Source organism: Panthera onca, chromosome E1, assembly GCF_046562875.1.
Source record: "Panthera onca isolate mPanOnc1 chromosome E1, mPanOnc1 haplotype 2, whole genome shotgun sequence".
Lineage (NCBI taxonomy): Eukaryota > Metazoa > Chordata > Mammalia > Carnivora > Felidae > Panthera > Panthera onca.
Genome location: NC_138352.1, coordinates 28879947 through 28897293, shown reverse-complemented (window position 1 = coordinate 28897293; position 17347 = coordinate 28879947). Strand labels below are relative to the sequence as shown.

Genomic DNA, 17347 nt, shown 5'->3' with positions numbered 1-17347 from the left:
CCAGGAACGGTGGTGGGGTGCCAGGCAGCCACAGGATGGTGGGGGAAAGGGATTCCGGGCAGAGGGCTCAGTCGGTGCAGAGGCCAGAGCGGGGAGAGGGAGGGAGGGAGGTGCACAAAAGTGCCTTGAAATGATGAAGTGCTGTGCCAGGGAAGGGTTAATAGGCAGAAACCTGTCCCAGACTGGGGACCAACTTGGGGACAAAAACCAGACCTCACTTCCGGCTGAGCCGAAGATGAGAGGCGTGTGCACGAAGGCAGAGCAGAGATGGATCCCAAAGGGATCAGTGCCTCCTTCTGGGAACATGCCCCCATTTCCCACGGAGGACGAGGGAGACCTTGCTCTCAGACCCTGAGATGTGCGTAGGTAGGTGGACTCTCCCGTGTGTTTGTTCCTCCTGGCCCGTGATTGGTTGGAGGATGAGCATGTGACCTCTTCCCAGCTAAAAGATCAGCCCTGAGACGGGGGCTGGAACTTCACTAAGCTGGGGGAGCCACTGGGTCCTGACTTGCCCTCATGAGGGAAGCATGAAGCCCAGAGGAAACAAAGCTAAGCTGGACACAAATTCCTCGGGATATTAACCAGGTTCCTGGATCTAACTGTGCCTGAAGCCAGACACAGTTCTTACACAAGCAAATACATTCCCGTCTGCTAGGGAGGGTGTCAGCCCTAGCCCAGGCCTCAAGGATCACAGGATCACAGAGCCCCACTGGACCCTGGCAAGGAGGCCTTCCTTGAGCTGCCCCCCACTCTCCTCAGAGCCCTCTCCAGGGGGCCTATACCTGTCCCCAAGCCTCAGTTCCTCCATCTCCCAAGGTGTGTGGCTTTGAGCAAGTCACTTCAGCTTTCTGGGCCTGTTTTCTCCTGTGTGAACCGGGGAGAACAATGTTACCTGCGACAGGAACACAACACCCTCGAGGAGGTGAGTGTGCCAAGGCTGATGCAACCTTCAATGGCGGCGGGACAGGCCGTTCCCCCAGTGGATCGGGCCTGTGTCTGCTCTGTCCAGCATCCAGCACAGGGCCTGGAACCTTGTCTGGGAGCTTCCGTGTCCTCACATGGGGAAGGGCCTGTCAAGTGCAGGGCCCTGGAGAGTTCAGCAGGCACCCCCTCCCCCAATCACACTCCCCTGGCCCTGTCCCAGGAGCAAGAGGTCCTTCCGTGGGCACAGATCTTCACCAAGGAGTGGCGCTCGCCGCTATGACACACAGTCTCACACAACCTGTGTCCCACTTTTTTTTTTTTTTTTTTTTTTTAAATTAAAACAACAATCAGGTAACTGCCCCAACCCATCAGGGAGAAGACCCTGGGCAGTCTTTCTTCAAAAAAATATATTTTTTCTTTTTTTTTTTTTTTTTAAACAACACCAAAAGCAAATCCACAGCCCCTGTTGAGCCGGTCCCCAAGGAGAGTGAGCTAGACAGCTCCCCTAGCACCTCTCTGAGCAGAGACCTTGGGCCCATCCCCCTAGACCCCAGGCTGAGCAGAGGCAGGGGTTCTCCACCTGCTGGTCCCTAGGGGGTGAGAGAAACGTGATCGGCTCCAAACCATGCAAGAGAAACCAGGCAAACCCACAAAGCAAGAGAAAAAAAAAAAAAAATCAAGAGGATAAATTAAAACAAAAAAGTGAAACAACCCCCCCACTCCCGAGGCAGTGGGCGGGGCTAGGTTGAGCCCGCGTGTCCTTAGAGGCCCTATTTGCCAGTGCTGGGGTGAAGGCTCGAGTGGCTCTGTCCTCGCACTCGTGGGGGCTCTGGCGGATTCACATGGCTCATCCCCCGATCGTGTCCCCCACACTGATGCCAGGACAGAGGTGTGGCCACCCTAGGCCAAAGTGTGCAAAGTCCATTCGGTCAAGACATAAAAAAATATACAACTTGGGTGGCATCCAGGGCTTGGGCCAAGGCAGCTTCCTGAACACAGGCACTGGCTGCCTTCTCTGTGAGGGGCAGCGGGGTCCGGTGGAGGCCATCCAGGCCCCTCCAAGTCCAGGATCTCGGGGGCTGGAGACTTGGGGTCCTTGGAGCAGCAGGGGCAGAGGCACTGGTGGGGCCCACGCGGGCCTGGCTGGGGGCTCTGGCGGTCTGGTTCTTTGGCACTTGGGACGAATGGCCTGTTGCCAAGCCAGACACGAGCAGCCCCCTTGATTCTTCCCCAAACACCCAAGGCCGGGGTGGCAGTAGCTTATGGGTGTGGGCAAGCACTGCCCTGGCAGGGAGGGCTGTGGGGCGCTGGAGGGCCAGAGCGGAGTCCACGGCCCCACCCCCTACGAGTCCTCCCCCAGGATCTCCTTCACAAAGGCAGCAATGTCCGTCTTCTTGGTTTTGTGCAAGGTGAAGAAAGGGTGCTCCTGGTGGGACAAGAGAGGGCAGTCACCTCGGGTAAGGGTGAGGAGGCGAGGTGGAGACGCCCCTACCTCCCCAAACCGCCCCCAACCCCTGGGTGCTCCTCCTGCCCAGGACACCTCTCTCCTGCCTGGCCAACTCCTACTCGTCCTTCTAGGACCTCCATCTTCAGGGAGCCCTCCTTCTAGAGACACGTTGACGGCTTCCTCCTCGGCCCTCCTGCAGCCATCCCCTGGCCACACCACACTCCCTTTTCCCCACACACGCCAGGCCTCCAGCCCAGTGGAACGCCCTCTCCAGCAGCAAATAAATCCTCATTCACCCTTCCAAACCCAGTTCACATATCATCTCCTCTGTGAAGCCTTCCCTGATGCCTGGGGATAAAATGGCTCGCCTCCCGCCACCGTGCACCCCGCCCCGCCCCTCCGCCCTGTGTGTCAGAGCGTGGCCGTGTGCCCCTCCGCGGGGCCTGGTGTGGAGGCGGGGGAGGGCGCCAGGGTACGCCCGAGCCAACGGCCGCACACCTGAAGGAATCAAGACAGAGGCGGGCCGAAGGCGCTGCCCATCTCTGCGCACAGGGAGGCGGCCCCCTCCCCAGGGCCCCGCCAATCCACTACCCGTGCCCCGCACTTACCATCAGCTCCAGGTAGCTCATGCGCTCCGCGGGGCTCTTCCTCAGGCTAGGAGAGAACAGGGCAGGCTGAGCCAGGCCGGCATAAAGGAGGTCTCTAGGCCGGCCGAGCCAGGGCGGGCTCACCCCTAACCGGGCACTTAGGACACACGTGCTCCTGGGGCAACGGCAAGGAGGGGGCAGCTATTCGGGGGCGGGGGGGGGGGGGGGGGATGGGGGGGGGCTCCTGAGGATGGAGTGGGATCCGTGGGTACAAACTACAGAGACTTGGACGAACTTCCCTTGCCTCTTGGGGTGTTCATTTTTTTGCCTCTAGAGAGGTCTAGGGAGTTCTCAATGACCCCGATACCAAATGACATTGAGATGCGAGAGTTAACAATCGTGTCCTCAGTGTCCTGACTCAGAAGGGAAATTCCTTATCACGGGTCTTGGGAGAGGGGAGGCCTCAGTGTAAGGGATCAAGGTGACCAGGCACTCTGTTTGTGGGGCTCATTTGTTTTTGGTCTTTCTTATTTTCTAATAAAAGAAATAAAGAATACAAATTTTCCTCTGAGTTGCTCTTTGCCCACGACACATAGATATGTTGATATGTTCTTTCACTTCTGAATACTTTGTATTTCTATTTTTCAAACCTCTTTCAGACCCCAAGAGTTGGTCACAAGAATTTACTTTGAATTTCCACGTATCTTTTTCCTCCTCAGTTACGCACTTTTTGTTTGATTTAACTACAGGCAAGGAACATGACCTATATGACTCTGCCTTTTCCCTTCTCCCCATTTCCTTTGTAATCTCTGACACGATATATATTTTTTTACATGAAGCTCACACGGGCATTCTTTAATTTGGTACAAAGTTCTCAACAGCAATAAAAGCAACTCTGTTAACGCTGTTCAAATCCTCCATCTGTTTTTTGTTTGCTTTTTCAGTCTACCTGGTCTGTCCATCTCTAGGACTGTCCCCCTCTAGGACTCTCCACCTCCGGGACTGTCCACCTCCGGGACCGTCCCCCTCTAGGTCTGTCCACCTCTAGGACCGCAGTTTGCCAGATTTTCCTCGTGTTCTATTTCTGCCTTGCATATTTTGGGGCCATGCTGTTTGGGGGTTTATCTGCTCAAGGAGAAGGGGGCCAGGCGAGGGAAGAGCGGGAATCTGGCCGGGGCAGGGAGGGGTGCTGACCGGGGCTTAGGGAAGCCCCAGAGCCATCGCAGGGCCGCTCACTCACCACTGTGCGGTGAAGTCCACAAACTCGGGAGAGAACGAGTCAGCTGGGAGCTGGGGAGATGGCTCCTCCACAACCTGTTTCAGCTGCTGGAACGGGGTCCCCCAGGACTCATAAGGAAACCGTAGAATGGCCATCTCGATCTGCGGTGGGGACAGCGGCACTGGGTCAGATGCGCCCACACTCTGCACCCGGAGACAGAGCATTTGGGGAAACCTGCCTGTCTTGGCTTGGCGCCCCAAGCCGGGCCACAACGCGAGTTGCGAGAGCCGGGGTGACACCAACAGCCAGTTCCTGTAACGCAGCCGGCAGAGACCATGGCTCACGAAGCAAATCTAGGCCCGGGTTGTAACTGGCTTGAATGTCATTGGGCTCTTAAACAATCTAAATGCAGAAAGTTTTACGTAAAAACCCAACTTCCAGCTAGTCTGGAAGAAGGTTTTACACAAAAACTCAAGTTCCAGCTAGTCTGGAAAAATCAGAGCAGCCGGCGACCCTGGTACACCTGCCACAAGGCAGCCGTCGGCAAAGAACTGCCACTCCTCTCCCTAACGTCTCCACAAGGTCTAAGTATCTGCTGCCACTCATTTGGACAGTTGTGGTTATGACAGAGCAGGCAAATGGGAAATGGAATTATTCTCAGAAGCCGATCTCTCCCCAGAGCTGTAGACGGTGAGGCCGGCGCTCGGTCAGCTGCTTCGTCTCTGCAACAGCCCCTCAGGCCGGTCGAGAACTGAAGTTTGCAGATGCCCCTCCTCCTTCTCCCTCCCCCACCCCCACCCAGCGGCGTCCTGCAGGACCCATTTCCAATGCCTCCTCCTCCAGGAAGACCTCCCAATCCCTGCTGACCCCCTGGACACATGGCCACGGTGGCCTTGTCACTCCTCCTGAACCTGGGCCTGCCTGCAGGTGACATCAAGGCCACCTGGCCTCGGCACCCGTGCCAGGCACCTAGTTGGTGGGAAGTCATTTGTGGAAAAGACCAGCTATCTTACGATAAACTCTGGGTTCCGAGTTTGACTGCCAAGATTAAAAAAAAAAAAAAAAAAAAAAAAAAATCAGGTCAGCCCAGGCCCCCGCCTGGAATAGCACAGAGACTGCTCACTGACAGGCCATAATCACCATAATGAACACAAGAGACCTCGGCTCAAACAAATGCTTCGTGTTGGCAACTGGCGCCTGAACAGATCACTAATTATTGTGCTAAGAAAGGGCCTTCCCATTAGGCTCAAGGCCCCTTTCCAGCCAAGACATAAATAAAAACTCTCAGATGGAGGGTGTGCGCAATCCAGCGGGAATGGTGGCGATCCTGTGTGTATTTTCACGGGACAAATTCAGGGTGCTTTTTCCTAGAATGTGCACCGATTCCAACCAGCGGAAGTGAGGATCCTCTACGGGTTTCCAGGGAAGGACCCGGTGGCCTACTAGAGCTCATAATTAGGAAAACAGAAAACGGTCCAGACTCTTGACCTCGTAATCCTTTTTCCCGGTAATTTTTTCTAAAGAGCGCAAAATATGAAACCCAAAACAAAACAGCCTCTGGGAACAAAAAATGCACGGTGTGGTGTGATCTGTAATAGTGAACATTAAGAAGCAGTCTGAACACCCAGTGCCGGGGACTGGCCTGCCGCAGGGCGGCTGAGTCTCGGCCGTGCCCGTCATTCAGGTGTTCACATGATCGGCACTTGATCAACACTCGTTATGGCCCAGAGCCTTCCCAATATCATGCCATATCTATATGTTCTGGCTGTGGTCAAGTGCCTGCAGAGGGCCTCTCGGGGTGGGCTCAGAGCACTGGAGAAGACCACCCAGAGTGACAGGCCCGGCGCACAGCGCTTCACCGGTCACTCCCCCAGGTCGGCCGGGGATTTCAAATGGAAAGAAAAAACCAGACATGAGTGAAACGCCTCACATTAGGGACTGAGTAGATGGTGGCAGTTGGCTGTGGAGTCTCTCGAAGAGATGCCTACAGGGATTTGTAACTACCCAGAGGAACACGAGTGATGAGATGCTAAGTGAAAAAAGTGAAATAAAAACCATAGAGGTTTTTCAGAAAAAAGCAAAACATCTAGAAGGAAACGCACAACGTTGGCAGCTGACAGCAGGAAGAAGGGGCTGTGTGTCTTTGAGAACAGTCACACTGATTTTTCTTCCCCCTTTTATGTTTCTTCTGTATTCTTAGATGTTGTTCTACTACTTTTGTAACTTATGGGGGGAGGGGACCTAATCTGTACCAAGGCAGCCAGTTCCCTAAGCTGCTATTACAGCTTCTCCTGTGAGCACCTGCCGGCCCCCCCATCTAGACCTGGAGTTTATTTCTCCTTGAACCTGGGCTGGCCTGTGACACTATGACCGACATAATGAGGCAGAGGAGACACTATGCCAGTCCTCTGACAAGCACGTAAGAGCTCTCCCCTCGTAGAAGCCACCACAAAAGACTTCAACTACCCTCCCCACCACGTTGTGAGGAACCCGGCGGGCAGTCAGCCAGGAGGAAGCTGCGTGAAGGCCCCACGTTTGCAGAGCCCTCTTGGACCTTCCGGCCCAGCCCTGACCCCAGCCAGAGCCGAGTGTAGTGGAAGAACTGCCTGGCTAACCCAGTCCGGAATACAGAAACAGCAGAAAAAATAAACTATTATTGGTTTATGTCACTAGGTTCAGGTCCACTTTGTTACGCAGCATTTGCTAACTGAAGTACGCACTAAGCACGCACTTGCCCAAGTTCCACCAGAGACACCAGAACGTCACCGGGATGCGGTGGGTCCCCAGTAATGACAGATGGACAGATGGATGGGAGGGAGGGATGGATGGGGGGGAGCAGGGGGGTGTGTGTGTCAAGCGGTCATGAATGGGGTCTCTAACATCCAACCAGTTCTGTGCAGTCTGTACATCCTGCAAGAGTTTGCTCTTATCTTTTTAACTCAGGAGGTGAGAAGCTCTTATCTGCAGGCACAGCGTGCACCTTTAGGCTCTGACTACTCCTCTCTGCTCCGAGAAAAAACACACTTAAGTAAAAAACGATCGTGTTGGCACTATCAAGCAAAACCGAAAGCATCACCCGATTCTGTGTCTCTGACAAATGATTTTGATTTTGGACCTTTCCTGGTTATTGCACACAGACACAGCTTACCAGTCACAGCGATGAGGGGGAACAGGATGATAAAATTGCATTATCGGTAAGATCCAAAACATCTACGTTGATCCTGAACTCCCGCCTCGCCCTTTTCTGATCTCCCCTCGATTCTGGCCCCCAGGCAGAATACTAGGCACACCCCACCTCAGGGCCTTCACCCAGAAAGCCCTGTGGGTTCCTCCCACACCTCCTCAGAAGATTAATGCTGCTCCACTCCTACCTGAATCTCTCCTCTCCACGCCCCTTCCCATGAGATATTTTACTGGTTTGATTTTTGATTACCAATTATACCCTGTCCCTAAGAGCTGGCGGCCAAAGCTGGGACAGGGAGGGTGCTGACACCAAGCAAACATCAAGGGCTAATTCACATCCCAGACACAACCCATTAGTCCCAATGGTTGGGATCGGAACAGAGGCTGATGACCCCTCAGCCAACTGAGTCAGTCCCGTGTGCATACTGGGGCCACCATGACAGTAACCTTTTCCCAGGTATTCTTGCGGGGGACGGGAGGGGTACTCGCATCCTGGTCTTTTTCCTGTCCCTTCAGCCCATTCTCCACATGGGTACCAGAAGGGGCTTTCTGAAGAAATATATAAATAAACCTTGACCTACACCGGAGCCAAGCCCTGACTCAGGCAGGAGCAGACGTTGGCTGGGCAGTTCTAGAAAGAGCAAGCAGCACACGAGCCCCGCCCTCCTCTTGGACCTCATGTAGCCACCCCAGCTCGGCCGGGCACCTGCCCCACCCCACCCAAGCCCCCCACAGCCCAGGACTGAGAGCCCACTGCCCCATCCTACCACACTCAAGGAAATGCACAAGGACCTCACAAGCAACAAACTTCTTGCTATGAAAAAAAAAATTTTTTTTTTAATTTTTGCCATTTTGCTTTTTAAATTATTTGGGTACCAGAAGCCCACTTAATTTGGACTTGGCTGTGATTTCTCAACAAGCACAGTGAGCTCTGGAGAAAGTCTAACGGACAAATTATCACAAGCCATCAAGAACTTTCATGAAGGACACACCTCCCCACTAGGGAAGGACCTAATGCCATCTATAGATATTCTCTTAAATATACCTTAACTTTTGATGGTACATTTTCTTCTCAGATTGTGAAGCCAACACTTTTTTCCAGGCCTAAACTATCTGATGGGCCCTCCAAAAGCTCATGGACTGGGCCCGGCCCCACCCTGGCCCCCACCCGACCAGCAAGGGCTGGACCCAGCTCCGAGCAGTACCATGGTGATGCCGAGGCTCCAGACGTCGGACTTGACGTTGTAGCCCTTCTGGTTCAGCTCCGGGTTGATTCTCTCGGGCTGTAAAAGGGACCAGTGAGACATGAACACACACTCACCCCGGTGAGGGGCCAGAGGAGGGGCCGCCCAAGGTTCCCTCGGCTGGGTCTTGCCTCTCCCACCCCAAACGGAGGGGTCAGTGCTCATCCTATCCCACTCCCCACCCCCCATGGGGCAGGTGAGAAAACTGAGGCCAGCGAGGGCCAGGGTCTTGTGGTGAACGCCCAAACCATGCCTCGCAGCTACCCCCGCCCAGGCCACTGGGACAGACTTGGGATCCACAAAGATACCACAAGCCACCACCATGTGGCTGTGTATGAAACTTATCACCCAAACGGGCACTTTGGAGCACAGCTAACACCCGGGGTAAAGAGGGGCTCTGGCCACCCCAATGGACAGAGGACATGGCCCGACGATGAGCTCCCAGGCACGTCCCTCCTGAACCTCAGCTGTGGTTTGGGACCCGGAGCGGTGTGGGGACCACTCACAGCCATGTAGGGCTTGCAGCCAGCATCCAGCGTCTTGGCCACAGAGTCCACCAAATAGCCGCTAATCCCGAAGTCGCACATCTTCACATGACCCTCCTTGTTGATGAGGACATTGGACGGCTTCACATCTGCCAGGGACAGAACACACCTTTTTCTTCATGTGGGGTTGTGAGTCTCCGCTGGAGGCCAGCAGGCTCCTCCTACGCCCCAGTCACCCAAGGGGCACATGATACCAGGGAGTGGATGAGAGATAAGGCTCTGAGAGGCTCCGCTCCAGTCCAAGGTCACAAAGATGGAGGCAGCGAAGCCAGAACGTGCCCTAGTCACCGGCCACGAGTGGGGAAGGAAGTGAGTCTCTACCAGGACCTCGTCTCTGTGCCCACCATCAGCACTTTGGACACAAGGTCCGGGGGCGAATCTCACACCCGCCGGGCAGCCCCACAGCCGGACTCGGCCTATTTCCTGTTATAACCTCTAGCTCTGGGGTCCTCCCGGGCTGGGGATTTGGTGGGGCGGAGCATCACTGACAGAAGCCAGAAATCACCCGAGCGTCTATGCTGAGAGGTCGGGAGGTTCGGCCAGGAAGCACAGGGCAGCAGCAAAAACACAGGAGAGGTGCATGAAAACACGGAGCCCACGCCATGACTCGAGGTCCACACAGAGCATGCTACGGGGCACGCAGCAGGGAATCGTCCAGCAAAAGCACACACAAGACACACGTAAACCGGCATGCTTTCCTGTGTGTGTCAGGATAGAAATGCATAGGAAGAGAACCACAGTTTCCATACGGAACCACCACAGGGGTGACCTGGGGCCGGAGCTGGGATGGCGACTGAGTAGTCAAAGCAGGCCTGGTCTAATTTAACTTTGTAAAAAACAGTACGTCTGGGATAGTGAACTACCCAGAACAAAAAGGAAAGAACTGCGATACACACAGCCCCGGTGAACCTCAGAAACATTAGGCCGAGTGAAAAAGGGCAGAGAGAGACCATGTGAATCCATTCACATGAAGTTCAAGGACACGTAAAACCAACTTACTGTAGGAAAAATCAGATGAGAGGTGCAGGGGGTACGTAGGGGTGGGGGCTGACCAAGAAAGGCACAGAGAAGTTTCTGGGGGTGCGGCAGAGGGTGGAAACATCCTGCATCCTCACAAGGGCCAGGGTTTCATGTGGATGTAAACTCTGAACAGACTCATTGAATGGTAACTACAGATCTGAGCATTTCACAATATATAAATGATACGTCAAAGCAAATTCAGCAGCATTCCCAGGACGAATGTCCAGTTTTTGCTCTGAGCACCAGCAAACCTAAGGGAAGCATGTGGGGGCGTGGGGCTGGGGGGGGGGGGGGGGGAGGGGGCGGAAGCCAAGGAAAATGGTTTGGCGAGGTTGACAGTGGCCTGGACTGGGAAGCAGGCTCAGCTCCTGACCCCAATGGGCACGTGACTACCTATCACCTGAGAAGGTGGCTCATCTTGGAAAAGGGGAAGGTCCACCCTCCTTGCAGGACTGGGCGGGACCGTGTATGAGTAGCCTGCAGGCCCCTCCCGGATGGTGAGCGGCAGGCACTGACCTCTGTGGATCACGGACAGCTTGCTGTGCAGATGCTCCAGTGCCCGGACGATCTGGCATCGGCGCAGGAGGAGGAAAGACAGGCTGCGTTACTTCCGGTGGCATCGACAATGACAGACCAGGAAGACCCCTACCCTCGTCCACCTGTCTCCCTCTCCCATACACATGGCCCAGCCCCTCACTACCCCAGGCTCTTGCTCCCATGCCCCCATTCACCCCGCTGTCATGGCCTTCTTGGTGCAGGCACACCCAGCCTCCTACTTTTCTCCCACCAACCCTAGAGGGCCAAGGTCTCAGGCCCAACCAAGCCTTTACCAGGGAAATGATGTACCCAAGACCCTCAGAGTCCCAGACCTGTGACCCCTCCAAGAGGCTGTCAACACCTCCTACCAGGCTATGGGGTAAAACCTAGCCCTTCTGCAGCATCCCTGGCCCCTCTCCTTCATGAGAACCAGTGGGCTATATGCTTAAGCCATTCCCCTCAGGGAGACATAGGGGAAGCCTGGACAATTACCCCAAAGATTCTGACTCACTACCCTGGCATGGGTATGTTTTAAATGTTCCTGGATGTAGTCAAGATCGAGAAGCACCCTTTTTCCCTCTGGCTGCCAGGATGCTCAAACCCAGGGTTGCTACCCTCCTTTAGAAATGTTCAACCTCAAAAGGTGAACATTATGAATGCTAACCTTCCCCCCAACTTAGCTTGTCCCTCTATGAGCTGTCTCAGGGCATTTTTTGGCATGAGGAAGTTGCAAGTACTAAGTTCTTTCTTTAAAAATGGTCTTGGGGAATCTGGGTGGCTCAGCTGGTTAAGCATCCGACTTCAGTTCAGGTCATGATCTCATGGTTCATGAGTTCAAGCCCTGTGTCAGGCTCTGTGCTGATGGTTCAGAGCCTGGAGCCTGCTTCAGATTCTGTGTCTCCCTTCCTCTCTGCCCCTCTCCTGCTCACACTCTGTCTCTCTCTCTCTCTCAAAAATAAATAAACGTTAATAATAGTAATAATAATGATAATAAATTGGTCTAGAAAGCTCAGGCCTGTACACAAAGGCCTAGAGGCCTGAGATCTTCCAAATCTGTGTGGCTCTGGGAGCCCCAGCCTCTGGGGTCTCCTCACAAAAAGGCTCTGACCCAGAGTGGGAGAGTCGGGTCCCTGGAGGGCAGTTACCCAGGTTCAGGGCCACACTGGGGACCCACCTATGCCCAAGTTATCACCATTAGGCTGAGCTCTGTGCCTACTGGGGCAGGGCTGGGGCCTCTGGCTATGTAACTGGGACCCCCAGCCCCACCCAAGCCTGAGGCAATTACTTACAGACACAGCAATTTCCCCCAGGATGTCCTCTGGAATGGTCATGTTTTTATCGAGCACTTTCCGGTAGAACTTGTCCAGGGATGTGTCCATGAGCTCCATGCAGATCCACACATCTCCCTGTGGAAGGACACCTGGAGGTCAGCCTGGGTTACCTGAGGCTGTACCTGGGCCTGGACAGCCCGCCCTGCTGCCAGCGTCAGCACACGCCTGCCTCCCCCGTGCCGGTCAGGCCTTCCTACAGACACGTCTGCCTGCCCACCTCAGCCCACAAAGATTTACTGAGCTCCCAGCTCCACCCTTTCTGCCCCCAAAATCTTTCAGCTTCTGCTTCTCCACCTTCCATGCTTGTCCACACTACTAGGTAGGTAGTATACCCACCACCCTTGCCCACCTCTTTTGCCTCTGGTCTCCCCGATCTGATCCCTAATTCCATGGCAGTTTTCTAGAAAGAAGTGACTGAAACACACACCTAATTATGTTCCTTCCAACAAGGGCTCTCAGGATCTCGCTGCAGCTCAGCTCCATGACCCTGCCCTGCAGATCCCTCCTGACCTCAGCCACTGCGGCCCCCAACATGCATAGGTCACCCCAGCTCTGGCCTTGATGGACGGTTCCCTTCTTCTCCTGCAAAGCCCTGCCTCCCCCACACCCTGTTGCCCCACAAATGCCCACCTATCTTTCAGGACAGCCTTCTGGGAAGACTAGGTATGGCATCTCCTTGGGGTACCCACAGGACCCCGTGCCTCCCTGCCAACTCTGACCCTACGTGCAGTGAGGCCCAAGTGTGTGTCCTTCCCCCCAGCAGCAAGGGGATGACCAGCCTGCACCTGGCACTCAGCAGGTGCTGAGCCAATCAGACAGGTGGATAATGAGGGGCTGACTCACAAATGGGTCCACCGCACCCGGGAAAACCGGGAACCCAGTAGATGGTCAGGGAGCATCCCGCGGGAGCCCATCCTTCCGCCATGGCATCACCCTGACCCCTCTCTCATCCCACATGCAGACCTTCCCACAGACTAAGAGTCGGACCCTCGCACACCTCCATGACCGCCCCTACCTGGAGCCCCGCCCTGCCAGCCTGGAGGCCGGTGAAGCACACGGGCAGAGTGAGTGCCAGGCCCTGGGCCACATCACTTCAAACCCATGCAACCTTTCGAGGTGGACACAATTACTGGCCTCATTTCACAGGCAAGGAAACTGAGGCAGGAAGCAGGGGAGCCAGGCAGTTTGGCCTCTGGGCCTGAGCTCTCAAGACCCAGCATGTACCATCTCACTCTTGTGCCTGGCACCTGGCACACAGGGGCGCTCAGCAAGTGTCTGCTGGGGGCCCAGCATGAGCAACAGCGGACCGCAGGCTAGACGGAGTGGGGCAGGTGTGCAGAAGAGAGGTGGGGGTGGGGCAGCGTACCCTGGCACCCACCTCCCACCCTCCCACCAGGGCCGCACCTCTCTGAAGAGGGCCCCATAGAAGGTGACAGTGTAGAAGCAGTCGACCGTGCGCATGTTGATGTCCAAGTCCATGAGCAGACGCTTCTGCTCCTGTGAGTTCACAGTGGCCCGGATCCGCTGCAGGAAGAGAGGGTTACGGTTCAGGCGCCACACGTCAGAGGGCGACCACCCCACCAACCCTTCAAGGAGCTTCAAGGGGTGCCCTCAGCCTCCCCTTCAAGGCTCAGCCCCCCATGCCTCCTCCAGGAAGCCTCCCAAGTGTCCCCTCCCTGCCTGGCTGGGGCCCCGCTTACCTTCACGGCCATGATGGTGCCACTCTGGGCATGCCGCACCTTCTCCACCACCCCATAGGCTCCACGGCCCAGCTCTGAGATGGTCACCAGGTCATCGGCCTCCACCTCAAAATTCTTGGGGGACAGAAATGAGAGAAACCACAAGTTAGGAGCCTACCCTCGCACCTTGCCCAGTAGAGAGAGCTGGGGCAGCAGAAATTAAAAACAGCCAGTGAGACCTGGGCTCAAATCCTATACCAACCACCTTCTGCCGTGTGACCTGGGGCAAGTCACTGAACTTCTCAGACTCACGTCACCCTCTACAAAACAGGCATAGCCCCAACGTCCAAAGGCTTCCACAAGGTATAAGTAAGACCACCTATGAAATGCCCCCGGCAGGCACAGAGAGCTCAGGAGATGCCCTTCCCTCTTGTCCCCTAGCCCATTCAGGTGGTAGGACTAAATCTTTCATTCAACCAGTATTTACTGAGCACCTACTATGTGTGAGCTCCTGGAGAGAACAGAACAAGGTCTTGCCCTCACAGTGAGCAGTGTGGCCCTAGGCCCTCTTCTGTAGGGCAGGCAAGAAAGGAATAAACAACTAGATGAGCGGGACAGCACCCAGTGACAAGTGTCAGAGAAGGAAAATTAGCCTGGGAGAGGCTGTCAGCCAAGGGGATGCCTCTACAGTGGGGTCTCTGCCTGGAGACCCTTGGTATCTCCTGTGGGTGAGGCACCGTCCCTGAACCAGGATCTCAACCACTGGTGTCCATGCATCAGGAGGTGCATGTGAAATGCAGGTTCCCAGGTGCTGGTTCTGAGGACAGAGCCAGGAGTCTGCACGTTCCACACACCATTCCCACAGGTGAGGTGGACGCAGGCGGCCCCACGACCCAAACTCTGAGATCAGGAAACTTCACACTGCTCTGGCTCTCCAGGGCTCCACGAGGCAGGCCGACTCGCCCCAGTCCAAATGTGGCGGTCTGAAAGTGGGCAGCCCAGGGCCACACGGCCACCATCTGGAGCGTGAGGCTCCTCTCCCAAGCCCAGCTCCTTCCACCTCCCGGAGCCACCTCCAAGAGGCCCTACAGAGTCAGCGTGGGCTCATCTGTCATGAAGACACCGAGATTCAGAGACATGAAGGCCCCACCCCAAGTAGGCAGCCAGCACCTACCCTGTCTCCGATGGTGATGAAGGTCCGAGAGTCCAGGTTCCGGGGGGGTCTGTGGGGAGGAAGCACACCCCATGAGCCTCGGAGAGAACCACATCCTTCCCCGAGAGAAGGAGCAAACCAGGCTGGCACAGGAGCCAGAGACGCGTCCTGTCCCCGGGAGGCAGCTTGAGGGAGGTGGTGCTCCTCAAGGCACCTAGTCTCAGTCACTCAGCATCTGCCGTACCAGACACAAGGCGTGGCCACACAGACATGGCCGGAGCCTCGCCTTCCCATCTCTGAGATGAGTGAGAAGGGGACACAGAGCGGATGTGCGACGCCTGTGAGCCCTGTGGCCACCCCACCAGGGCCGTCCAGGACACGATGCCCCCTGCTTGCTCCCCTCCCCTGGGCCCTCTCCAGGCTGAGCCAGGGGAAAAGCTGAGGTGGACTTACGTAGGGTTGGGTACAGGCGGCTTGGACATGCAGGATATCCGCAAATCCTTCTTCCTCTTGGATTTCCCTAAGATGGAGAGAAGGTAAGGCATCTGGTCAGCTCAGTCTATCAACATCCCCTGGGCACTCCCTAGGCCGGACAAACCTGGGGACATAAACGGCTCAGGCCTCTGGCCCTCAAGGAGTCCCAGGTGCAGACACAGATGCTGAGGGTCAGTGTGGGCAGGGCCCTGATGAGGCCTGGAACCTCTGGGCACCTGCGGGATGTTCCTGGCTCAAGCCCCACTGGCCCTCCTGGCAGTGGCCCTCAGGTCCCACTGGGCCCCGGGCAATCACCCCCCCAAACCACCCGAGAAAAGATGGCGCCTCCAGAGTACGCCTCCCGGGAAGGTGGCTCCATTGCAGATCTGTCCCACAGGCCACACATCAGGCTGCCACTGAGCACCCGCCTCAGGGAGTAGGGCCGGGTCTGAGCAGCTGAGGTTTCTGCCGGGGCCCGGTGCTCCCACCCTAGGCGGAAGCCCTGTGTCCTAAAGTTTCTGGCAAGGGTTGAGCTGTGCCCCCTGAAAATTCATGTGTTGAAGTCCTAAGAGTGTCACCCTATTTGGAGATGGGATCTTTACAGAGACGATTAAGTTAAAACGAGGTCATGAGGGTGGGCTGTAATCCAGTATGACTGGGGTCCTTACGAAAAGGAAATTTGGACCCAGAGACAGGCACGCAGAGCTGGAAGGTGAGGAGACACAGGGAGAAGATGGCCACCTGCAAGCCAAGGAGCTCCTAAGGATACCAGAAGCTAGGAGAGAGGCCCGGAACGGATCCCTCCCTCACAGCCTCAGAAGGAACCAGCCAGCCAACACCTTGATGGGACTTCCGGCCTCCAGAACTGTCAGACAGGAAGTTTCTGTGAAGCCCCCAGCCTGCGGTGCTAAGAAACAGATATAGCCTCCTTCACCCACTTGTGCTGCTAACCTTGGTGGGGCGGGGGTAGGGGCAGCATCTGAGGCAGAGAGAACTCCTTTCAGATCCCAGCTCTGCTGCCCACCCCTCTTCTGAGCCTCAATTTCCCCATCTGTCACCTTGGAATGCAGACGCCCACCTCAGGGATGGCTGGGAAGCCCGAGCGGACGCAGGCTGGGGAGTTGCAGGCCGAAGCCTGGTGCCTATTTCTGTCCCACCCCCACGAAGTTCTTGCCTTTGCTGCCCCCTCCAAGAGCACCCCAGGAAGCCTGCTTCCCTCCCGAGGGCTCCGGGCAGGCCTTGAGTCCCGAGGCCGCACCTCCCTCACCCTCACCCTCACCCCTAAGGACGGGAGAGGGGCTTCCCTTCTCCAAGGCCCAGTGCCCACGTCTCCTGGGCTAGCTGAGAAAGCGTGGCCGGGTGCCTTAAGGAAGAATCCATATTCTGGAGCGCTGGACGCGGCTGGAGCTGGGCACAGCGGAAGAAGCTTCATTAGGCCACCCTCCCAAAAAGGTACAACGCCACCTCACAGTCAGGAAAGCAAGTTGAGGGACCTCAGGGAGCCCAGCGGTAAGGACCGAGGCAGGCCTGAGTCCCCAGCCCCTGCTCCCAGGCAACCGGGACAAGGAGCTCCATTTTCCAGAGCAAAGAAGTAACTTGTCCAGGCCACCGAGGATGTGGGTGGCAGAGCTGGGACTTGACCGTGACTCCCCGAAACCTCCCAGGGCACTTGCCAGCTCCTGCAGGAGTATCCTTCTCACCTCCCAGGCAATGCCCTGCCGTCGGCTCTGCCCTCCCCGCCAGCCTCACGAGGCTGCCGCAGACATACCACTGGCCACCCAAGGAACTGGGAACTGTCCGAGGCCCTGCACCACATGCTGTGAGTGTGCACAGAGCACTAGGAGACCTGAGCCCCTGAAGCCACCTCTGAACTGGGTTCAGATCCAGTCTCCACCACACTGTGCTGTGCGGCCTCAGTGCACCATCTGGGAGCCTGGCTTGGGGGCCTGGACCCCGCAGCCGGGCAGAGCCTGACGCCACTGTCGAGTGATGGGATAGGGAAGA

General features: G+C 56.1%; 1 protein-coding gene across 1 annotated transcript in view; it reads right to left on the bottom strand.

Moving 5' to 3' along the window:
- Positions 1–1297: 1297 nt before the first annotated feature.
- Positions 1298–17347, bottom strand: part of MAP2K3 (mitogen-activated protein kinase kinase 3) — a 29361-nt gene continuing 13311 nt past the window's right edge. Inside the window, exons 2-12 of the mRNA XM_060647048.3 lie at positions 15323–15389; positions 14891–14939; positions 13738–13851; positions 13442–13561; positions 11996–12112; positions 10686–10737; positions 9111–9238; positions 8566–8643; positions 4199–4338; positions 2980–3025; positions 1298–2350 (exon numbers count right to left, since the gene is read on the bottom strand). Coding sequence (XP_060503031.1) covers positions 2267–2350; positions 2980–3025; positions 4199–4338; positions 8566–8643; positions 9111–9238; positions 10686–10737; positions 11996–12112; positions 13442–13561; positions 13738–13851; positions 14891–14939; positions 15323–15389 — 995 coding nt within the window. The 3' untranslated portion in view covers positions 1298–2266. The remainder of the gene's footprint in view (positions 2351–2979; positions 3026–4198; positions 4339–8565; positions 8644–9110; positions 9239–10685; positions 10738–11995; positions 12113–13441; positions 13562–13737; positions 13852–14890; positions 14940–15322; positions 15390–17347) is intronic.